The sequence below is a fragment of the Heterodontus francisci genome, chromosome 5 (genome assembly GCF_036365525.1).
Source record: "Heterodontus francisci isolate sHetFra1 chromosome 5, sHetFra1.hap1, whole genome shotgun sequence".
NCBI lineage: Eukaryota > Metazoa > Chordata > Chondrichthyes > Heterodontiformes > Heterodontidae > Heterodontus > Heterodontus francisci.
Genome location: NC_090375.1, coordinates 52,463,017 through 52,488,007, shown reverse-complemented (window position 1 = coordinate 52,488,007; position 24,991 = coordinate 52,463,017). Strand labels below are relative to the sequence as shown.

Genomic DNA, 24,991 nt, shown 5'->3' with positions numbered 1-24,991 from the left:
ACATTTTCTTTCTCTACTGTAAATACTGACGAAAAATATTCATTTAACGCTTACCCTATCTCCTCTGATTCCACACACAACTTCCCACTACTATCCTTGATTGGCCCTAATCTAAATCTAGTCATTCTTTTATTCCTGATATACCTATAGAATGCCTTAGGGTTTTCCTTGATCCTATCCGCCAATGACTTCTCGTGTCCTCTCCTCGCTCTTCTTAGATCCTTCCTGGCTAGCTTGTAACTCTCAAGCGCCCTAACTGAGCCTTCACGTCTCATCCTAACATAAGCCTTCTTCTTCCTCTTGACAAGCTCTTCAACTTCTTTAGTAAACCATGGCTCCCTCGCTCGACAACTTCCTCCCTGCCTGACAGGTACATACTTATCAAGGACACGCATTAGCTGCTCCCTGAATAAGCTCCACATTTTGATTGTGCCCATCCCCTGCAGTTTCCTTCCCCATCCTACGCATCCTAAATCTTGCCTAATCGCATCATAATTTCCTTTCCCCCAGCTATAATTCTTGCCCTGCGGTATATACCTGTCCCTGCCCATCGCTAAGGTAAACCTAACCGAATTGTGATCACTATCACCAAAGTGCTCACCTACATCTAAATCTAACACCTAAATCTAACACTTATGGAATTGTTTGTAGAGGTTACTAAAAGCCTGGTTGTAAACATAGCCCTGATATTTACGAGAGATGCGGAGGGAGCGGGAAAGCCAAAAGCAGGTGAAAAACTTGGCGGGGTCGAGGAAGTTTTGTCAAATTTAACAGCAGGGCATTTTAATTTTTTTCTTCCATTTCCTGCCCAGCAGCCAGTCAAATTGTCAGTCTTACTGGTTCTGATGAAAGGTCACATACCTGAAACGTTAAATCTTCTTCTCTCTCCACAGATGCTGCCTGACCTGCTGTGTATTTCCATCACTTTCAGTTTTTATGTCTGACCGGTTGTCGGGTGAGAAAACCAGCAGCAGGAGACAGGAGCCGATTATCCTTGGGGACTATCACCGTGAATGCGGTAGGGGAAAGGGCTTCACAGCAGGGCTTGTGCGGAGTGGGGGGAAGATGGAGTGCGAGGCTGTGTTACCAATTGTAGCAGGGGCTAGAGAGAGAGACTGCAATCAGCAAAAGAGAGGCCGAAGGCTTCCTAAAGGGGTTGGGGGAAGCATTCTTGCTCCTCCTGGTCCCCAGGGAGTGTTATAGAAGGAATCTCCAGGCTCTATTTCACTGCTAGATTTCCCAAGCTTTGAATAGGAAATTGCACTTTTGGGGCCTGATTTAAACATGTTAATGAGTTCCACCCCTCCAAGGCGGAATACTTGCAAGCCATGCTACCCACTGCTGTAAAAATGGCAACCTGGAAGTAGTCACTGGGATGTGGTCACATTTTGCCTTTTAACCTCCCTTTACCTGCTCCTGTTAATCATGGGGAGGAGAGTTAATATTGAGCCTTATAGCTTTTAAAAAGACTTTTGGAGGAGGTGAGAGAAGTACCAAAGTTTAGTTTGGTGAGAGTACTGGACAGGAGGGCTGAGATAGCTCAATGCTAAGAATCCAATAATGGGGCAAAGGGGGGTGGGGTTTGCACAGAAGGCCAAGAGCACTGAAACCAATTGTTCCATCCCAGTTTGAACCATATCTGGGATCAGCCAGCTCAACACAGACTTTGCTGTAAAGTCCCACACATACACGATGGGGTGAATAAACGTGTGTGCTGCAAACTCCTATATAGAATTAATTTGGGACCCTCCTGGCTTGCATGGATCAATACCACACTGGCTGGTAAATAACCAACTGAAACATCAGAGATCTGTATCAAAGTCGTCTATTCCTGATGATTTAATGTCTTTTGCATGAATAAAAATGGAATTAATTGATCATTTGAGTTTAGTATCTTTGAGTTGAACAAGTCAGTTGTATAAACTTTTTTCACCAGAGCATTTGGTTTTTGTCACAAAACAACATAGTTGTTGTGACACTACACTTTTCCTTTGTTTTTATATTATTCGTGTCCTCCCAGCTTGCTGATTTTCTCTAGCATTATGTTCTTGTGCACACCTCCAATCCTCCAACACTGGTCATTTTCTGGTCCCTCCACTTCATCAGCATACACTCCTACCACCTTATCCGTCCTTCTGTATCTCCTCTTTGTCATCTCTGTCCCAGCTGTCAAATGTCATCCAGTGACCTTCCTCCTCTTCATCAATGTTTCTGTCTCCTTCTGATCCAAATTCTCTTTCTTTCCCCCACTCAATATCAATATCTAAAGCACTCTTTTCTCTTGATAAAAGTGATAGAAATATGAGCTGTTTATTGTTGCTCAGGCTCAGGATGGTTGTGTTGTGCAATGGATTTTTTTCCTTAAGTCAGGTACCTTTTACAGTCCCTTCAAACTAATAGTTTACTACAATGCAAAGTTCACATTGGAGCAACTGACGCCTTAGTCTGAGTTCCAGACTAATTAATATTTCTGCAATATGAGCTGGTTTTAAACTCCTTCGTCCAATGGCTCACTTGATTAAAGTTGGAACTAACTGAGTAAATGAAGAAAATCACAGATTTGATTCCCAGTCTGTGATGTTTAGTTAATCTCAATTAGGTACTACATATATTCTCAGCGCCCCTGAGCCTAGGAGCAAAATCAGTTAGGGTTCCTACTCCTGATCACTATCCAACCACCTCTGCTATGTGTGGATGTTGGGTGAAAACAGGATCAAGTACAGCTGTGATGCTATTACCCCAGACTTGAACAGATTGCAACCTCAGGTTCAGATCACAAATGTAGAATGGTCAGAGTAGTGTACTGGCTCTGTTACAGGACTAGGAAATCAGAGAACGTGAGTGCAAATCTCTCCATGGCCGTTTGAAAATTTGAATTAATTTCTTTAAAAATCTGGGAGTAAAAAGCCTGCATCAGTAAAAGTGACCATGAAGTTATCAGATTGTTTTAAAAACCCGACTGATTCACTAATGGTCTTTAGGGAAGCAAATCAACTGTCCTCTCCCTGTTCTGATCTATAGGTGACTCCAGTCCAGCATCAAAGTGATTTACTTTTAACCGCCCTCTAGCAAGCCACTCAGTTGTATCGACTCATATGTTGTATGAACAGCAGCATGGACCTGTTGGGCCAAATGGCCTGTTTCTGGTCTGTAAATGCTATGTAAGACCCTTACAGTGCAACAGTTTAAGAAGCAGACCCACTGCTATCTTTTCATGGCAATCAGAGGTGGACATTCAATACAGGCCTTGCCAGTAATGCCACATCCCGAGAAGGAATAACTTTTTAAAATGCCCACTTGGTCAATATATAACACCCATGGAGCCAATACCTTTGGGAGAGGAGAAAATTGGCAAAACAAATCAGTCAGCAGGATTTAAAGGGCCAGTCCTTTTCCTAACAAAAACCTATCCATCTCAGTTTGAAAAGTTCAATTGCCCCAGCATTGTTCAAATTAGAGTTAGACTGCCTATTCCATAACAATCTCTTGCCCAGTACTGGGGGAAGGCCTTCGAACAAAAGATATTGCATCTAGAATGTCATTTATCTTTAAGGAAAACTTATATAAATGATAGATTCTGTAGCATTTTCATTGTGATAGTGAACGTGGCTCCATTTGTCCCCATACTATCAGGCTGAACGAATTATGTCTGACTCAGTTATCACAGCAGCCTGATAGGTTCCTCATGCACTAGACACCAAAGAAAATTTGCAGTACCCCAAGATCCCACGTGCAATACATCACAGAGTTTTGCAATGCGATATTCATTTTTCTGTTGTTGCACCAGGTGTGATTGAAGACAAAATGGCAGAAAAGTTTGGTTCTGTAGTGCCCGTGCAGTGTGCGCCTGATACCATGTGGTAGGGGCATTAATGCCGGTGTTATAAGTCTGCGCTGGAAGTATACAGGATAGGTAGATTGTGATGTCAGTCAGCAAGCATCTAATGCCGATTTGATGCCTGTGCTGCCATTTTTGACCTCGCCACTGTGGCTCACACCCTCGCTGAAACAGGCACTAGTTCTCTCATCGACACCCTAGTCCACTCCTCGGTAACCCCCAACCCCCGTTACCTACGGCACCTTATCATGCAAGTGCATGAGATGCAACACCTGCCCTTTTAACTCCTCCCTTATCACCATCCAAGGCCCCAAACACTCCTTCCAGGTGAAACAGCGATTTACTCGTACTTCTTTCAATTTAGTATACTGTATTTGCTGCTCACAATGTGGTCTCCTCTGCACTGGGGAGACCAAATGCAACTTTACGAAAAACCTCTGCTCAGTCTCCAAGTGTCATCCTGAGCTCCCTGTCACTTATCATTCCAGTTCTCTACCTTGCTCCCACTCCTGACTTGTGCCTTTTAGATGGTGGGCAGGCTTTGGGAGTTACTTGCTGCTGAATTTCCAACCTCTGACCTGCTCTTGTAGCCTCAATATTTTTCTGGCTGGTCCAATGAACTTTCTGAACAATGGTAAATCCCCAGGATGTTGATGGTGGGGGACTCAGCAATGGTAATGCTTTTGATTGTCAAGAGGAGATGGTTAGATTCTCTCTTGTTGGAGATGGTCATTGTCTGGCACCGGTGAGGCGCAAATGTTACTTGCAAGCTGTGGGATGTGAATGTAAGGCTTGCAGCAGTTCCAATTCTGTGAGGGTGAGGTAAAGCTATGGACATGAGGTATGAGTCATGACTGATCGAGATTGGTGATAGTTGGGTGAAGGGGTGTGTGGGTGGTTAATGAAGCAGTGTGTGAGGTTAGTGGTTCAGTTATAAGGGTCTGGCATTTGAATGAGGATTTACTGACCATGACCACTTGTGTGAGGTCATTGAACTTCTTATGGCACTGCATCCAGGTCCTCGTGGTCACACTGTTCACATCTACCTCCATGGCTATATGCTTCCATGCTCTTCTAAACACTTGTCTGGAGGGCCTCCTGACTCTCTGTGGATACAGGACATCTCTCTTCCTGCCCCCCTCCTGCACCAGGGTGTCAAATGCTGCATCAGAAAATCTGGGAGCCTGCTCTCCTCTCTGCCATGTTGCAGCATTCTCTCTCTTTCTGTAGGTCAGATACTCTTCTACAATGGCTTCTAGTACCTGCTGCAGCCAAAATGCATATTGCCTTTAAGAGGTGCAGGCTAGCTTTAAGTGGTGTTAGCCTCGCATGAACCTGGGCCCTTTACTGAGGCATGCAGCCAGTCAGCAGAATGTTCAGCACTGGGCTGCATGCCAGTATCATTTAAATTAGCAGGCAGCATGAAATTTGCGTGCTGCCTACATTACTTTGAACAGGATCAGGTTAATTGCGCATCATGATCCTGCACCCGTATTCAAAGGCTGTTGAGGTTTTAGCCTGATGCTGTTATCACCATAGTGGTTGCATCTTGTGGACTTCAAATGATTGAGTTTTTTTTTAAGTGATGAAAGGGTTGGATACAGCTCCAGTAGGTTATTTGAAATGACTAGAGGGCACCTCTATAAAATGTGAAGTTAAAGATTGAAGTTAGATGCCAGGAAATAATACTTTTCACGGAGAGTCAGCACTGTTTGAAATAAAATGGCAAGACATGCACTCAGTAAGAAGTTGCTGCAGTCTTTCCAGCAGGCAGTTGGTGAGAGACGAGCACATTTCCAATTATAGAAGGTAGACTGTTGGTTATTTGTGATTCTGAGGAGTTTTCGACATCCGATATGTCCTTGAGCTTTGTTTGATTACTTTGGTGAATCAGATGAACTTCCTAGAGCTATTCTTAAATTAGTCACATGTTTTTGTTTCCGCTGTGTATTTGGCCTCTCAAGTGATTATGTGGAATAGGGCGGGTGAATAGTGTACATGGTTGTATTGTGCTCTTAATTGGATGAGCTTAATAGACCAAGAGCTCTTTATTCATCCTTTTTTGTGTATTTGTATGTTTTTCCATACATTTATGAAAAAGTGTCTTAGAAGCACTTAATATAGGCTGGGATTTTATGCTGGTGTTAGGGGTCTTAACATCTGGAAAAAGCAACACTGAGATTCCTCCATCACCTCTTCTCCGGAAGGCCCGCCAAATCTAGTGCCAATCAGGCCCTTGAGTGGGCAGCGGCGGGCCTTTCATGGGATCAAGGACCTCGTTGCCACAAGTCATTCCCTCAGAAAGCTGCCAGCCAATCAGAAGTCAACACCTCTTCCACTGAGATGCGCCATCACGGAAGCAGCAGCTGCTGCCGGAGGTGCACTAGGAGCGGTGCTGGACCCAAGGTCACATGTAGGTCAGGGCGGGAGAGGTCTCGCTGGGTGAAGGTTGTGGGGGAGGGGGATGTAGGGAGATTGATAGCAAGGGCAGGCGGGAGACTTTCCACAGGCCCCCCCATTCCCAATGCCGGGATGCCTTTTAAGGAGGGACCTCTTCCCCCGAGCCGGGAAGCATCCCACACATTTTTTTGTGCCATGCTGCCTATGCGGCGACAGGGCCACCCGCCGCACGGCTAACTGTGGCGGTGGAAGGATGAGGCCCCTAATTGGAGATTAATTGCCCAGTTAAGGGCCTCAATTGGCGGGGGCGCGGGAAGGCCATTGACAGGGTTTCCTGCCTCAGACTAAATTTTGGCAGAGGCAGGAAGGTGGAGGGAATCCCCCTCTGCCACCATCCCACTGGATTTTATACTTTCCCTGCCTCCAAAACCACTGTGGAGGAAAGCATAAAATTCCCCTAGAGACTGTGGTCATTTAAAGTGGCATATATAGTATCCCCAGTAGCCTTGTTGATATTGGACCACCCAGATGAGAAAGGTCCCAAGTTCAAATTGTGCCTTGTCATCTGATCTCAGTTGATAAGGGAAGATGGTAGATGTAATTGATCTCAGCACCACTAGCTTGGGTGAGTGGATGAGGAAATTAGCCAAGCCAGTCTGATGGCTATCTAGTTACTCCTTCTATATTGTGTATATCTGGAACTCTCTCCCACAAAAGGCTGCAGAGGCTAGATCAATTGAAACTTTCAAGATTGAAGATTATAGATTTTGTTAAGTAAAGATATCAAGTGATATGGATCAAAGCTGGGTAAACGGGGTTGAGGTACAGATCAGCCATGAACTAAAAGGCAGCAGAGGCTCAAGGAACTGAATGGCTTGCTACTGTTCCTATGTTTCTATGTGGAGATCAAAAAAGGATAGATCAAGCGCAATTGTAATGTCACCCCCTGGTCAAACAGCCTGCCAATACTGAGTGTATGGGCTCAAACACTAAGAAAGGTTTGGGTGAGATACTAGGTGGGCAGTGAATACCTGTGGAACTCCAGCAGGATCAAAAAATAAAATTATGCAAAAAAAAACAAATGAATCTTTAAAGATATTGAGCTTAGATTTATGCAGACACAATTTGCCAATATTAATAATAGTTTTAAAAATCTGTAATCCTCCTAAAGGTGCTGCCTCAAGTGGGCTTGTTCCACTGTACCAGCAGTCCTGCACTAGCTCATCAAGGAATCCTTCTTCATGTGTGAATTCAGGGAGTGTGAATACTTCCACTCTCCCTTCTGTCTCAGCATTCTGTATTTGCAAAACAATTCAGGATATTTCTTACATTAATGCTTCAGTATAAATCCAAGAAGTTATTGTGGAGAGCATCATGTTCTCCTGATCCTGTCTTCATCTGACTTTTACATATGTGCCTTCATTAGGGTTACTTTTCAGGATCAGGAGTAGGAAATTTGGCAGATTCCTGCCACCCTGTATCCAGGAGACACTGAAGTTTTGTACCATGTGCCATTCAGCCATTTTAGTTTGTCTTGCTAGAAAAAAATGTCCCTCCATCACAGCATCCTAAATAATGTTCCTAAATTTACCTTTACTAGTCTGCACCCATGCTCCTGGTATCACTATCACGGTTTCATTTGAAGTACTACTCTAGATTCACCAGAGGAAATAGAGTGAAATTCATCTACATCAGTAATGTGAAATGGGCTCTTAACGAATTGGCAGCCTGTTTTACACCGTGTCCGATTTCCTTTATCATTCAAGTCAATGAAAATAAAAATAGAGCAGGTATAAAATGGATTATGGATTTGCTTTTGATCTAGACAAATTTTACCCTGACTTTTCTATTCCAGCTATGCTTGTTGTGACCTCTCAGTCATTCTTTTCCTTTATAAGATTGAAGGACCAAAGTTTCTCCAGATTTTCCTGTTGCTTCCTGATCCTGACACTGGAAAGTCTAATTTTTGTTTAGCTCGGGGCAACCAGATATTTGTCTTATGACATTTTTGTTCATACACAGTGGCACAGTGGTTAGCACCGCAGCCTCACAGCTCCAGCGACCCGGGTTCAATTCTGGGTACTGCCTGTGTGGAGTTTGCAAGTTCTCCCTGTGGCTGCGTGGGTTTCCTCCGGGTGCTCTGGTTTCCTCCCACATGCCAAAGACTTGCAGGTTGATAGGTTAATTGGCCATTATACATTGCCCCTAGTATAGGTCGGTGGTAGGGAAAATATAGGGACAGGTGGGGATGTGGTAGGAATATGGGATTAGTGTAGGATTAGTATAAATGGGTGCTTGATGGTCGGCACAGACTCAGTGGGCCGAAGGGCCTGTTTCAGTGCTGTATCTCTAAACTAAACTAAAATAACCTATAAATAAAAATAAAAAGAAGTCCAAAAGCTATGCTTAACGTGACTGCATCAACACCTTACAATGGGCACTATAGCTGAGTAATTGCTTGTGGCAACATTAGAACAGGAGTGTACTTTCAATTATTGCCCCTTCTCTTTATTTCTCTCTAAATCTTTCTCTGCCAGTCTTGTTCTCTGTAATCTCTTACAATTTAGTGGTCTCACTCTCATATGAATTTCTCCTGTCAGCTATTTTAATGTAGGTATTAGCTTGTTTAAACCAAAGCCTGCATTAATTTAGCAGGTGATGCAATGGCATATAAAAGTATTAAATGTTCTAGGGTGACTTCTATTGAAGCATTGACCTTTCATGTACCCAGTAGCTTAACGTACACGGCATCTTTACTGTCACTGCTTTTGCGCCTGGTGGATCCCACAGGTCAACCGACCATGTCCATGCCAACGTTCCCGCCTTGAGATGCACACATGGCACTTTGCCTCATACCTAGTGAGCTATTAACCCCTTGGTACCCAACAGAAGGTGATAATTTTCACCCTGGTTTATTGAAACCCATTATCTTCCAAACACACTCAGATTTTGTGTGAAAGGGGAAGCAGCACTGCCCTGCATTGGGAGCAGCTTAAAAAATCACATACAAATGACATGCTGACATTATAAGATGTGGTGAAGATAGAATCATACAGCTCAGAAGGAGGCCATTTGGCCCATTCTGTCTGTGCCCGCTCTTTAAAAGAACTATCCAATTAGTCATATTCCCCTGGCTCTTTTCCCACAGCCCTGATCTTTTTCCTTTTCATGTATATATCCAATTCCATTGTGAAAGATGCTGTTGAGTTTGCTTCCACCACCCTTTCAAGGAGTGCATTCAAGATCATAAGAACTTGCTGTGATTATGTAAAAGGAATCTCATCTTCCTTCTAGTTCTTTTGCCAATTATCTTAAATCTGTCTCCTCTGGTTGCCAACACTCCTGCAAGTGAAAATAGGTTCTCCTTGCTTACTCTATCAAAACACCTCATGATTTTGAACACCTCTATTAAATCGTTATTAAACATTTCTAAGTCCAAATGCCACAGCAAAAAAACACAGAAAAAGCTTTGGCAAACAAACATCGGTGCCAATATTGTTGGCTGTGGCTCAGTTGACTCTCATCTCTAAATCACAAAGTTCTGGGTTCAAGTTCCCCTTCAGGGCTTGAGCACAAAAAAATCAAGGCTGACACTCCAGTGCAGTTCTGAGAGAGTGCTGCAATGCTGGAGGTGCTGTCTTTCGGATGAGACGTTAAACTGAGGCCCCATCTGCTTGCTCAGGGTGGATGTAAATGATCCAATGGCACTATTTGGAAGAAGAGCAGACAAGCTATCCCCAATGTCCTGGCCAATATTTATCCCTCAATCAACATCACAAAACTGAGAATTTGGTCATTATCACATTGCTGTTGGTGGGAGTTTGCTGTGCAGCTGCCGTGTTTCCTACAGTGCAACAGAGACTGCACTTCAAAAATAAGTACTTAATTGGCTTATAAAGCGCTTTGAGGCCGCCTGTGGTCGTAAACGGCGCTATATAAATGCAAGTATTTTTTGTCCCTTTAAATGAACCGGTAAAAGAGGATTCACTAACAGCCCATGACTTTCATTCACTTTAATGGACTGCATAAGATCAGGATGGGATAAGCCAGGGAGCAGAAGCCACAACGACCTATTTGGATTTCTCCTTCCCTCTTACCTTAAAACTGCACTTTCCACGTACTCGTTTCCAACACGAACTTCACGCTTACTCGCACATTTAAAAGCACAAACTGTAGTTTCCACAAACTGAATTCACACCAGACTCAGAAACATGACCGTGAAAGACGCCATTAGCTGTGGGCTCAAAGCGAACCCCACCGAGAAAAATCTGTATCGCTAATAGAAATTTAAAAGTAATTTTAAGAAAAAGGTGCTGGTAACTGAAAGCCCAGCCAAGGTGCAGGTGAAATAATCACTATATAAGTAAGTCGATACATTTACATTTCTATAATATAATGTTAATGGACATTTATCTTACTTTGCAAGTCTTTTTTTTAAACTGTACTTACTTGTGGTATTATACTTAATTCCATTGAAGAACTCGGGGCAAGGTCTCGCCACAAGCTGCCCCGCTGTAGTCCTCGGCCAGCAAGTTCCTATTTCATCGGTTGTTGAGTTGCAGTAAATACCTTTGGAAGAGGTTATACAATATATAGAATTACAATAAGGAAGCTTAATAGGAAGAAAAACAAATATAAGCTAAAATCCACAAGTTAAATCTACAATTTCTTGTCCAGGTTACACTGTCCTACCAGTGAAATCCACAACAGAGACAGGATCAGTTTCATAGAAATGATCCTGGAAAACGTCTATCAGGCTGCAGTTGGGGTCAAACTCGTCGATGATGATCTGAAAGATTGTAGAGTCCATGCTGCAGGTTGGGATCAGGACTGTAGTTGCGTCGGTGTGTGTATGTGTTTTGATGCTGCTGTCACAACGGCTCTCCTTTCGCTCCTTCCTCTGATGTACGAGGAGTCTCTTGGTTTAAAGCCTCACCTCTCCGTTAGATTCGCTGCACCTCTGTGGCCAATGAGAATGCTGCAGCTGCCTACGCTTGATCAAATATATCGGTAATTTGAGTGTTTTGTAGTGTGAATTCCGGCTACTCCCCCACTTATTCATAATTTTATTATTTCTCTTTCAAAATGCAGTCCCTCATCTGCCTCTATGTTCACGTCTCTATATGTCAGTCCATCTCTTCCTTACACATACTGTGTATATTCGGTCTCTCTTTGTTTCCATGTCTTTTCGTTCCCCCTCTATCTTCCTCTTTCTCACCCTCCCTCTTTCAACCCCCAGTCTGTTTCTCTCTCTGCTTGTCTTTGTTTTGCTCCGTACACAATATCTCTTCATGTTTGTATATTTCTCCCTCACTCTCTTTTTCAATCTCTTTCAGGTTTTCTCTATTCATCATGCTCCAGTTTATCACTTTTATAGAATCACTCAGTTATTGTCTCTGCTGTTGTGTCTCATTTTCTCTCTATCTCTTGATCTCTCAGTATTTCTCAGTCTCTTGTTTTCTCTCGCTATCTCTCTCACTATCTCTGGGTATCTTTTTCTCTTGCTCTCTGAGTATCTCTTTCCCTTGTTCTCGGTATTTGTCTTACTCTCAGCATCTCTCTCTTACTTTTTCAGTATCTGTCTTTTGCTCTCAGTATCTTCTTGTTCTATCTCAGTATCGTTCTCTCAGTTTCTCTATCACTTGCTCTCTATCTGTATCTCTGTCTCTTGCTGTGTCCCAGTATCTCTCTTTTGGGATCTTCATCTCTTGCTCTCTTGGTATCTCTCTCTTAGTAGCTGTCTTTTGCTCTCTATCAGTATCACTATCTCTTGGTATCTCTCTCCCTTACATCGCTTTCTCTTGTTCTCTCTCAGTATCTGTCTTACTGTCAGTATTCCTCTGCATCTTACTTTCTCAGTAAGTGTCTTTTGATCTCTCAATAGCTCTCTCGGTATCTCTGTCTCTTGCTCTTGATTTGTGTCTCTGTCTCACTCTCAGCACCTACTCCCTACTATATTTTTCTGTGTCTTGCACTCTCCTGGTATCTCTCTCTCCCTTGCCCTGTATCATTGTGAGTGAAGTGGTTGGAAATGTCACACCGAAAGCCAAGATCAAGGTTATATACTATACGCCTTTCAGAAAGGATAGGAATGGTTTTGAACTCAGCCATTACAATAAAGCCCTGAACACCTTGCATGAATTTCCACAGTACTATCCATTTAGTGTTACAGGCAGCAGTTGATTCCTCATATTACACCTCACCATATAATGAATCATTATGATTCGGTATCTCTCTCCTTTGCTCTCTATGCATATCTCTCTCTTGTTCTTTCTCTGTATCTCTCTCTCTTGGTGTCTGTCTCTTGCTCTCTTTCAGCATCTCTCTCCCTCTTAATCTCTTGCCATCTGTTTTATTTCACCCAGAAAATAAATACAACTCCAACAGACACATCATGGACCTGTCATTAAGCATTACAACTGGATAAGAGATCACCCTAGGCTGAATATTTATATCCAGTGCAATAATGGTGTTGAGTGCTCTAGTTTTCTATTTGGTTTAGGCTTAGCACGCAGTAGGAAATAATTGGAACAACGCTTGAAAGTTGTATCTTTGGATTAGAATGAAATTTAAGTGTGCCAGCCATGGCTCAGTTGGTATCACTCTCACTTCTGAGTTAAAAGGTTGTGGGTTGTGAACACAAAATCTAGGCTGACACCTCAGTGCAGTACTGAGGGTGTGCTGCACTGTTGGAAGTGTCTTTTTCAGATCTTTCAGGTGGTCCTAAAAGATCACTTGGCACTATTTCGAAGAAAAGCAGGGGAGTTCTCCCTGGTGCCCTGGCCAATATTTATCCCTCAATGAATGCCTAAAAGCAGATTATCTAGTCATTTCCACATTGCTACTTTCAGGACCTCACTATGCACTAGGTTAAAACAGTGACTACACATCCAAAAAGGTCTTAATTGGTAGCAAAATGCTTTGGGATGTCCTGAGGTCTTTCTTCAACTGGAATAAATGGGTAGTTTCTGCAATGATTTAATGAGTAAATGCATCATGCTTGATGTGAAACTATGTATACAAATCAGGAGGATCCTGGGTTTGATTGGACAATAGAAATTAATATATGATGTATACACTTTGAGACCAATTTATTTAGCATGTTCTCAGGGGATGGATTTGGAGCATCATTTACAGCAAACTTGTCACATGATGACTACAAGATTAGTCTCTGTCTTTGAGTCTCAAGGATGCAAGGCCAGGGGAAAGATTCAACAGAATGACTACTTTGCACAGAACGTTCAAATTGCTGGTGACACCTCAATCTAGGATGGATCTCGAGTTAACAGATCTCAATTAAGACATTGCTGATAACACGTAATGAAAGAAGAAATAAAGAACTAGCATTTATATAGCGCCTGTCATGACCTTAGGATGCTTATTGGCTTTCACAGCCAATAAAATACTTTTGAAATGTAGTCACTGCAACACATTTGTATACAAGCTCCCACATTGGTGATATTGGTTGAGGAATAAAAATTGGCCAGGACAGCATGGAGAACTCATTTTGGTTCTCCCTGGTTGCTGGCCAATATTTATTCCTGAACCAACTACTAAATCAGATTATTGATCATTATCACATTGTTGTTTCTGGGAGCATGTTATGTGCAAATTAGCTGTTGCATTTCCGACATTATCACAGCGACCACTTCAAAAGCACTTCACTGTAAAGTACTTTGGGACATCCTGAGGTTGTGAAAGATGCTATATAACGACAATAAGCAACATAAAAACACACTACAGTGGATGCTAGAAGGGGTGGCATAGTGGTAATATCACCAGACAAATAATCTGAAAACCTGAGGGCATGGGCTCAAATCCAACCACAGCTGGTGCAACCTGAATTCAGTGGCGCAGTGGTTAGCACCGCAGCCTCACAGCTCCAGGGACCCGGGTTCAATTCTGGGTACTGCCTGTGCGGAGTTTGCAAGTTCTCCCTGTGTCTGCGTGGGTTTTCGTCGGGTGCTGTGGTTTCCTCCCACAGCCAAAGACTTGCAGGTGATAGGTAAATTGGCTGTTGTAAATTGCCCCTAGTGTAGGTAGGTGGTAGGGAATATGGGATTACTGCAGGGTTAGTATAAATGGGTGGTTGTTGGTCGGCACAGATTCGGTGGGCCGAAGGGCCTGTTTCAGTGCTGTATCTCTAAATAAAATAAAATAAAATAAAAAATCAGTTAATTCAGAGGAACCAGGGCAACAAGTGCCAGTGATGCCCACATTCCATGAAAGAATAAAAAATATCCAAAATAAAAAATGCTGGAAACACTCAACAAGTCAGGCAACATCTATGATGAGAGAAACAGAGTTAATGGGCTGCATTTTTCCATTCTCCAAAAACAGTGCAGCATCCGTGCGAGAAGTGCTCCGCGGAGCCACCGAGGCGGTAGGCCCACCCCCGATTACGTGGAGGGGGTGGGCGCAACGGCATCCAGTGCCATTTTTAAAGGGCTTAGAACCATTCCACGTCATTTGAATTTTTAAAGGAATAGGCTGCATAAATTTAAAGTGATAATTTTAATAAAAGTTTCAAGACCCTCTCCCATCCTCCCCAATGAGTAAACAATTTATTAGTTGCCCTCTGCTCCCCAATAAAACTGACGTTACAATCCTGACCTTACCCCCCCAATGTTTATTAACTCTGACCTTTACCCCTTCCCACCACCCCCCAGACCAATCGTGAAGGTTTTACCCTGCTCCCCCTCCCCACCTTGAAAAACTTAACTCCTCTCCCCTCCCCACTAGTGTTCCGCTTCGGATCTCCGAAGGCACAGACGTTCCGGCAATTGGCCGGAATATCGCAGTGGGACGGCTGGCGCGATGAGGTAAGTATTTATTCATTCATTTAAATTAATTAACATATGTTAATGATGGCTCTGGCACCGTGTGGCGGGGGTGGGGGGAGGCTGCCACGGGGCCTCGCCACCACCAATATGGGGCGGGGCCTTCCCGGCGTCGAGGCTCCAGGTGGGGCCTCTCCCGGAGGTATTTTGCGGCAGCCCCCCACCCCCCACCACGACCCCCAATGTCGGGGGCCCGGTAAAATTCAACCTAATATATCAGGTCTGTGATTTTCATTCATTCCAGTTAAAAGAAAAAAAGGACCTCAGGACATCCCAAAGCTGAGTTCTGCTGAAAGGTCACAGACCTGAAACATTAACTCTGTTCCTCTCTCGACAGATGCTGCCAGACCTGCTGAATATTTTCTGCTATATAAATACAAGTCTTCTTCATTTTTTAAAGATATTCATATGTAAGGAATGACCACTTGGGGGAGATATTGGAGAACTACTGGGGAATGCAGAATCCTTTATTTATATAGTACTTTTACTGCAAGGAATATCATAGGATAATAGAATGGTTACAGCACAGAAGGAGGCCATTCGCTCCATTATGTCCCTTCCGCTCTCTGCAAGAGTAACTCAGCCAGTCCCACTCACCTGGCTTTTACCCGTATCCCTGCAAACTCCTTCTCTTCAGATAATTATACAATACCCTTTTGAAAGCCATAATTGAATCTGCCTCCACCACTGTCAATGGGAATATTTTCTCCCGATCTAATCTATCCAGACTCCTTATGGTCTTGAACACATCTATCAAATCACCTCTCAACATTCTCTTCCCTAAGGAGAATGACCATAGCCTCTCTAATCTAACCTCATAACTGAAGTTCCTCATCCTGGATTATCAGCATGTCTTGTCCCTTAATTCTACTGTAATCAGTAGATCCACTACTTGTGGAAAACAGGACAATGAGTGAAACCACCTGTTTCCATTACTTCTAATTCCTGTAATGCCATCTATGACTCAGCAATGACCACCTTTGGCAAATGTGAGAAACAGAAAGCAGACTGGTTTCAATTTCACTTTGAAGAGCTGGAACCTGTCATAGCCGCTAAGCGCACTGCACTGTTGAACTACAAGAAAGCCCCCAGCGAGTTAACATCCGCAGCACTTAAAGTAGCCAGAAGCACTGCACAAAGAACAGCCAGTTACTGTGCAAATGACCACTGGCAACACCTATGTATTCAGCTAGCCTCTGACACCAGAAACATCAAAGGAATGTATGATGGTATAAAGAGAGCTTTTGGGCCAACCATCAAGAAGATCTCCCCCCTCAAGTCTAAATCAGGCGACACGATCACTGACCAACGCAAGCAAATGGACCGTTGGGTGGAGCACTACCTAGAATTGTACTCCAGGGAAAATGTTGTCACTGATACCGCCCTCAATGCAGCCCAGTCTCTGCCAGTCATGGATGAGCTGGACGAACAGCCAACAAAATCGGAACTCAGTGATGCCATCGATTCTCTAGCAAGTGGAAAAGCCCCTGGAAAGGACGGCATTATGTCTGAAATAATCAAGAGTGCCAAGCCTGCTATACTCTCAGCACCCCATGAGCTGCTTTGCCTGTGCTGGGACGAAGGAGCAGTACCACAGCATGTGCAATGCCAATATCATCACCCTCTATAAGAACAAGGGTGACCGTGGTGACTGCAACAACTACTGTGGAATCTCCCTGCTCAGCATAGTGGGGAAAGTCTTCGCTCAAGTCATTTTAAATAGACTCCAGAAGCTGGCTGAGCGTGTCTACCCTGAGGCACTGTGCGGCTTTCGAGCAGAGAGATCCACCATTGACATGCTGTTCTCCCTTCACCAGCTACAGGAGAAATGCCGCAAACAATGGATGCCCCTCTACGTTGCTTTCATAGATCTCATCAAAGCCTTTGACCTCGTCAGCAGACGTGGTCTCTTCAGACTACTAGCAAAGAACGGATGTCCACCAAAGCTACTAAGTATCATCACCTCATTCCATGACAATATGAAAGGTACAATTCAACATAGTAGTGCCCCATCAGACCCCTTTCTTATCCTGAGTGGCATGAAACAGGGCTGTGTTCACGTACTTACACTGTTTGAGATCTTCTTCTCACTACTGCTCTCACATGCATTCAAGTCTTCAGAAGAAGGAATTTTCCTCCACACAAGATTGGATGGCAGATTGTTCAAACTTGCCCGTATTAAAGCGAAGACCAAAGTACGGAAGGTAATCATCAGGGAACGCCTCTTTGCTGACGATGCTGCATTAACATCCCACACAGAAGAGTGTTTGCAGAGACTCATCGACAGGATTGTGTCTACCTGCAACAAATTTGGCCTAACCATCAGCCTCAAGAAAACGAACATCAGAGGACAGGATGTCAGAAATGCACCATCCTTCAATATCAGCGACCATACTTTGGAAGTGGTTCAAGAGTTCACCTACCCAGGCTCAACTATCATCAGTAACCTGTCTCTCTATGCAGAAATCAACAAGCGCATGGGACAGGCGTCTGCCGCTATGTCCAGACTGGCCAAGAGAGTGTAGGAAAATGGTGCACTGACACGGAACACAGAAGTCCGAGTGTTTCAAGCCTGTGTCCTCAGTACCTTGCTCTACGGCAGCGAGGCCTGGACAATGTATGTCAGCCAAGAGCGACGTCTCAACTCATTCCATCTTCGCTGCCTCTGGAGAGTCCTTGGCATCAGATGGCAGGACCGTATCTCCAATGCAGAAGTCCTCAAGGCAGCCAACATCCCCAGCATATACACCCTACTGAGCCAGCGATGCTTGAGATGGCTTGGCCATGTGAGCCGCATGGAAGATGGCAGGATCCCCAAGGACGCATTATACAGCAAGCTCGTCACTGGTATCAGACCCACCGGCCGTCCATGCCTCCGCTTTAAAGACGTCTGCAAACGCGACATGAAGTCCTGTGACATTGACCACAAGTCGTGGGAATCAGTTGCCAGTGATCGCCAGAACTGGCGGACAGCCATAAAGGCGGGGCTAAAGATTGGCGAGTCGAAGAGACTTAGCAGTTGGCAGGAAAAAAGACAGAAGTGCAAGGAGAGAGCCAACTGTGTAACAGCCCCGACAACCAATTTTATCTGCAGCGTCTGTGGAAGAGTCTGTCACTCTAAACTTTATAACCACTCCAGGCGCTGCTCCACAAACCGCTGACCACCTCTAGGCACTTATCCATTGTGTCTCTAGACAAGGAGGCCAAAGAAAGAAGAAAGAAGAATTTCTGATGATTCTACATGATTTCTTTTTCTAACCCTGTACAAGTAAGAGCTTTTTTTAATTCATTCATAAGACGTGAAGGTTGCTGGCAAGGCCAGAACATATTTCCCGTCCCTAAATGCCCTTGAGAAGGTGATGGTGAGCCACCTTCTTGAACTGCTGCAGTCCATGTGGTGTAGGTACTCCCACAGCTTTAAGGGAGGGAGTTCCAGGTTTTTGACCCAGTGATAGTGAAGGAACATTGATAGTTCCAAGAGAGCATAGTGTGTGGGAGGGGAACTTGCAGGAGGTGGTATTTCCATGTATCTGTTGCCCTTGCCCTTCTAGGTTATAGAGGTCACAGGTTTGGAAGGTGCTTGACGAGTTGCTGCAGTGCATCTTGTAGATGTATACACTGCTGCCATTGTGCACCAGTGGTGGACGTAGTGAATGTTGAAGGTGGTGGATTGGGTACCTATCAAGCAGGCTTCTCTGTCCTGGATGGTGTTGAACTTCTTGAGTGTTGTTGGAGCTGCACTCATCCAGGCAAGTGGAGAGTATTCCATCACACTCCTGACTTGTGCCCAGTAGATGGTGGACAGGCTTTGAGAAGTCAGTAGCTGAGGAACTCACTGCAGAATTCCCAGCCTCTGACCTGCTCTTGTAGCCACAGTATTTATATGGCTGGCCCAGTTAAGTTCAGTTCAGTTTCTGGTCAATGGTGACCCCCAGCATGTTGATAGTGGGGGATTCAGTGATGGTAGTGCAATTGAATATCAAGGGGAGATAGTTCGATTCTCTCTTGGAGATGGTCATTGCCTGGCACAAATGTTACTTGCCGCTTATCAGCCCAAGCCTAAATGTTATGCAGGTCTTGCTGCATGCAGGCACGCTCTGCTTCAGTATCTGAGGAGTTGCGAATGGTATTGAACACTGTGCAATGATCAGTGAACATCTCCTTACGATGGAGGGAAGGTCATTGATAAAACAGCTGAAGATGGCTAGACCTAGGACTCTAGCTAAGGAACACAAGCAGCGATGTCCTGGGGTTGAGATGATTGACCTCCAACAACCACAACCATCTTCCTTTGCGCCAGGTATAGCTCCAACCACTGGAGAGATTTCCTCCTGATTCCCATTGACTTCAATTTTGCCAGCATGGCTTGCTGCCACACTCGGTCAAATGCTGCCTCGATGTCTCACCTCAACTCTGGAATCAGCTCCTTCATCCATGTTTGGGCTAAGGTTGTAATGAGGTCTGGAGCAGAATGGCCCTGGCAGAATCCAAACTGAGCATTGGTGAGCAGGTTATTGCTGAGTAAGTGCCACTTGATTGCACTATTGATGGCATCTTCCATCAGTTTGCTGATGATTGGGAATAGCCTGATGCAGTGGTAATTGGCCGGATTGGGTTTGTCATGCTTTTGAGGGCAGGACATACCTGGAAATTTTCCACATTGTCAGGTAGATGCCAGTGTTGTAGCTGTACTAGAACAGGTTGGCTAGGGGTGCAACTAATTCTGAAGCACAAGTCTTCAGCACAACAGCCAGGATGTTGTCAAGGCCCATTGTCTTTCCTATATCCGGTATATCAGTCATTTCTTGATATCACGTGAATCAAGTTGGCTGAAGACTGGCATCAGTGATGCTAAGGACCTCAGGAGGGGGGCGAGATGGAACATCCACTCAGTACTCTGACTGAAGATGGACACAGGTGCTTCAGCCTTGTCTCTTACACTGACATCCTGCTCCACCATCATTGAGGATGGGAATGTTTTTGGAGTCTCTGCCTTTGGTAAGTTGTTTGATAGTCCACTACCTGAACAATTGAATGTGGCAGGACTGCAGAGCTTTGATCTGATCCGTTGGTTGTGGGATTGTTTAGCTCTGTCTATAGCACATTGCTTCTGCTGTTTAGCATGCATGTCATCCTGTGTTTTAGCTTCACCAGGTTAGCACCTCATTTTTAGGTATGCCTACTGATGCTCCTGGCATACTCTCCCACACTCCTCATTGAACCAGGGTTTGTCCACTGGCTTGATAGTAGAGTGAAGGATTGTCTGGGCCACAATGTTACAGATTGTCATTGAACGCAATTCTGCTGCTGCTGATGATGGTTCACAGAGCTTCATGGAAGCCCAGTTATGAGCTGCTAGGTCTCTTCTCAATCCCATTTGGCACAGTTAAAGAGTGAATCTCTTGTTGATTCTCTCACTACCTGCCTAGTTTGGCAGATATGTCCTTCAGGGGTTGGCCGTTCAATCAGTAGTGGTGCTACTGAGCCACTGTTGGTGGTGGATATTGAATTCCCTTGCTCAGAGTACATTCTGTGCCTTTGCTACCCTTAGTACCTCTTCAAAGTGGTGTTCAACATGGAGGAGCACTGATTCATCAGCTGAAGGGCAGGTGGGGGTGCGGTGGGGAAGATGCAGTAGGTGGTAATCATCAGGAGGTGAAGACCTGCTCGGGTCTGCAAATGAGACCCGACCCAAGCCCGACAGAACCCCATCTGACCCCAAGCCCGACCCAGCCCGAGTCCTTCCATTTTTTTCCCGCGCCCAACCCGACCATCAGTTAACTTACCTTCCATTTTTCACTTTGTTCCTTACCTGCACAAGCTTAAAATGACTGTAACAAAACCACCTTTAAAGTCCAAAAAGTAAATTAACATTACAGTCACTTACCTGAGGTGGTGTCCAATCCAGCCCGACCCGACCCGAGCCCAAATGCTGGACCCGGAAGTGCGACCCGACCCCGACACATGTCGGGGTAGCAGGCCTTTAGCAGAAGGTATCCTTGCCCATGTTTGACCTAATGCCATGAGACGTCATGGGGTCCAGAGTCAATGTTGAGAACTCACAGGGCCACTCCCTCCTGACTGTATACCACTGTGCCACCACCTCTGGTGGATCTATCTTGCTGATGGGACAGAAATACTCAGGGATGGTGATGGAGGAGTGTGGGCCGTTATGATTATTGGGTGAGTGTGACTATATCAGGCTGTTTCTTGACTAGTCTGTGGGACAACTCTCCCAATTTTGGCACAAGTCCCCAGATGTTAGACTATGTAGGGTCAACTGGCCAGGGTGCGTCTTTGTTGTTTCCAGTGCCTCGGTGTATGTCGGGTGGTCTGGTCTGGTTTATTCATATTCGACATTTCTGTACCAGTTTGATACAATTGAATGGCTTGCTATGCCATTTCAGACGACAGATAATAGTCAGCCACATTGCTGTGGGTCTGAGTCATGTATAGGCCAGACTGGGTAAGGATGACAGATTTCCTCTCCTGAAGGGCATTAGTAAACCAGATGGGTTTTTAACTTAGTTTCATGATCATCATTACTGAGACTAGATTTATTAATCAATTGAATTTAAATTCCCAGGGAACATTTTAAAATCCCTAGGAGATTTGAACTCATGTCTCCAGGTCATCAGTCTGGGCTGCAGATTACTAGTCCAGTAACATTACCTCTGTGCTGCTGTTCCCCTAAACCCTAGGAAGGGTGACAAGAAGCTTGGTGGAAGAAATGAGCTTTGAGAAATGCAGTGTAAACCAGACTGTGTCTGAAGACAGATGCTTTGCCCAGATGCATTGTACTGGATGGCAGTTTTGCAGATGAAGGCCAAGTCCAGAAAGTGTCCCTCTTTAGTGATGTTAAAGAATGCACCCATTCTGCTGAAAAAGTAAATGCAGAAGAAAGTGGCTCTTTGAGTTAAGTGGAAGGACAGGCTCCCCGCAGTAAGCCTCAGATAAGGGATGACTAATGTATCCAAAATCCCCTGAAGTGGCTACAACACTAAAAGGATTTCAGTCGGCTTTTATTCTTTTTCACTCTGACACCAAATCCAACCTGATATCAAAATGTGATTCAAAATAAACAACAGCAAACAATCACATGCAGGACATAAAATCTATGAGAAAAATATATTCAGAAATTGGAAGACATTTTCACAGATGAAGGTAGATAGCTAATCAGAAATAGGTCTGTACATAGATAGAGAATAGATATGGAGATAAATAACAAGATAGCTGAATATTGATAAACAGAAAGGTGGATGGATAAATATAAATAGATATGGAGCAATAGAGACAGAGATAGAGTCACTTGGGATGATGATAGAATTAAAAAAGATAGAGAAGCAAATACAAGTACATAATTGATTGATACGAGCAGATATAAGTAGATACAGGTCGAGAGTTACATAAATAGGGAGATGCATATAGAAAAAGATAGATAAACCTTTACTAAGATGCATAAAGGTGGAGAGATGGTGTTTGAGATAAATGGATATAAATAAAGCTGTTACAGTTAGATAGAGAAAGCAAACCGTACACAGATACAAATAAAGGTTCAGAATAGATAAATGGCTATAGTCACATTTAGATAGTTTTTAAAAATATTGGCATCATAATACATATTCAGAAAGATTAAGACACAGACAAGTAGATATTGGTAGGTGTGTAGAGAAAGAAATAGATAAATAGCGAAACAGAATCAAAGGTATGGATAGATATCGAATAGATAGATATCAAATATAGATAGATATCAAATAGATATCAAATATAGATAGATATCAAATAGATATCAAATATAGATAGATATCAAATAGAGATAGATATCAAATAGATATCAAATATAGATAGATATCAAATAGATATCAAATATAGATAGATATCAAATAGAGATAGATATCAAATAGATATCAAATATAGATAGATATCAAATAGAGATAGATATCAAATAGATATATGCAGCTAGAGAAAAAAGATACAAAGATAAATATATAGACCTGGAGAGAGGCAAACTGATATACAGAGGAAAATAAAATTACCTGAGAAACACATAAAGAGAGCAGAGATTGACAGGAGCATGAATGGGTGTGTATGTGATGTGTGTGTGCGAGAGACAGGCAGAGCCAGACACACAGAGACAAAGGGAATGAGGGAGAGAGATAGAGAGAGAAAAAGAGAGATGGTGAATTCCTGATGAAGCTACCACCAAGTCAAAATTAGCGATTGTCATAGCAAACACTGACACAGGCATTCTGTCACATGCTGGACGGGTTATTGGCATGTCTTGTCCCTTATTCCCATTGTAATCAATATACTCACTATCTGTAGGAAACAGGATGATGGCCAGGATTTAGCGAGAAGGCGGTAGCCCCGCCCACCAGCTGAAAAGTCAGGGGAGAACCTCCCTCCGCCGGGCCTGGAAGTCACGCTTCTATGTTGTGTGGCCCAGGCCCTTAATTGGAAGAAGTTGTGGCTTCTGCCTCTCTGAGGCAGAAAGTCTCACTTACAAGAGTTGCCAGCCAATAGAGGGCCAGCAACTCATCAATCCCAGCAGTGCCACCGGAGGCAGTAGCCACTGCTAGGACTGCAACCAGCATGAAGAGGAAAGATGGATGTCACCCTTCAAAGAGGTATGTCAAGCCTCACCAAGGACAATCAGCTGGGTCCCAGAGATGTGGGGTGGGTCAGAGAGCAGGGCAGGGGGTTTAGTTTTAGCAGGGAAGCCCATGCTGCTGTGTGGGCCCTCCACGGGGCACAGGGCGTTTGATCAGAAGGGCCCCACTCCCATCCCGCAAGGAGGCCACCAGATATTACTGGGCAGCCTCCTCAGGTGGCGCAGTGGCTGTACCAGCGGTGATGGGAAGAGGCATTTACGTGGCCATTAATTGGTCAAGTAAGGGCCTCAATTGGCCTGGTGAAATAGCAGCCAGGGTGGGTAGGCGATGAGCATGGCACCCCCACCTCTCGCTCAATTTTAGTGCCCCCCACCTCCTAGCCTGCTCCGGAAAGCTGTAAAATCCCCGCCAAGTGAAACCGCCTGTTTCAGTTACTTCTACTTTCTGATGATTCTGTGATTTATTTTCCTAACTCCGTACAAGTAAGAGCTTTTTAAAATATATTAGTTTTGGGATGTAAGCGTCGCTGGCAAGGCCAGCATTTGTTGCACATCCCTAATCGCTCTTGAGAAGGTGATAGTGAGCCTCCTTCTTGAATTGCTGGAGTCCATGTGGTGTAGATACACCCACAGTGCTATCAGAGAGGGAGGAATTTGACCCAGTAGCAGTGAAGGAACAGCGATATAGTTCCATGTCACGATGGTGTGTTACATTGAGGGCAAGATGCAGGTGGTGGTGTTCCCATGCATCCGCTGCCCTTGTCCTTCTAGGTTGTAGAGAACGCAGGTTTTGAAGGTGCTGTCAAAGGAGCCTTGGTGAATTTTTGCAGTGTATCTAGTGTGCCAGTGGTGGATGGAGTGAACGTTTAAGCTGGTGGATGAGGTGTCAATCAAGCAGGCTGCTTTATTCTGGATGGTGTCAAGCTTCTTGAGAGTTGTAGGAACCGCACTCATCCAGGTACATGGAGAGTATTCCATCAGACTCCTGACTTGTGCCTTGTAGATGGTGGACAGGCTTTGGGGATCAGAAGATGAGTTACTCACTGCAGAATTCCCAGCCTCTGACCTGCCCTTGTAGCCACAGTATTTATATGGCTGGTCCAATTAAATTTCTGGTCTATGGTAATCCCCAGGATATTGATGGTGGGGGATTCAGCGATGGTAATGCCGTTGAACTTCAAGGGAAGATGGTTAGATTCTCGCTTGTTGGAGATGGTCATTGCCTGGCACTTGTGTGACACAAATGTTACTTGCTACTTATCAGCCCAAGGCTGAATGTTGTCCATATTTTTCTGCATGCAG

General features: G+C 44.3%; 1 protein-coding gene across 3 annotated transcripts in view; it reads right to left on the bottom strand.

The window, feature by feature from the left end:
• The window catches only part of LOC137369834 (corticotropin-releasing factor receptor 2-like), a 292,805-nt gene that overhangs the window by 206,094 nt on the left and 61,720 nt on the right, over positions 1 to 24,991 (bottom strand). For all 3 annotated transcript variants that reach the window (XM_068031419.1, XM_068031420.1, XM_068031421.1), the window contains exon 3: positions 10,688 to 10,807. In XM_068031419.1, coding sequence (XP_067887520.1) covers positions 10,688 to 10,807 — 120 coding nt within the window. The remainder of the gene's footprint in view (positions 1 to 10,687; positions 10,808 to 24,991) is intronic.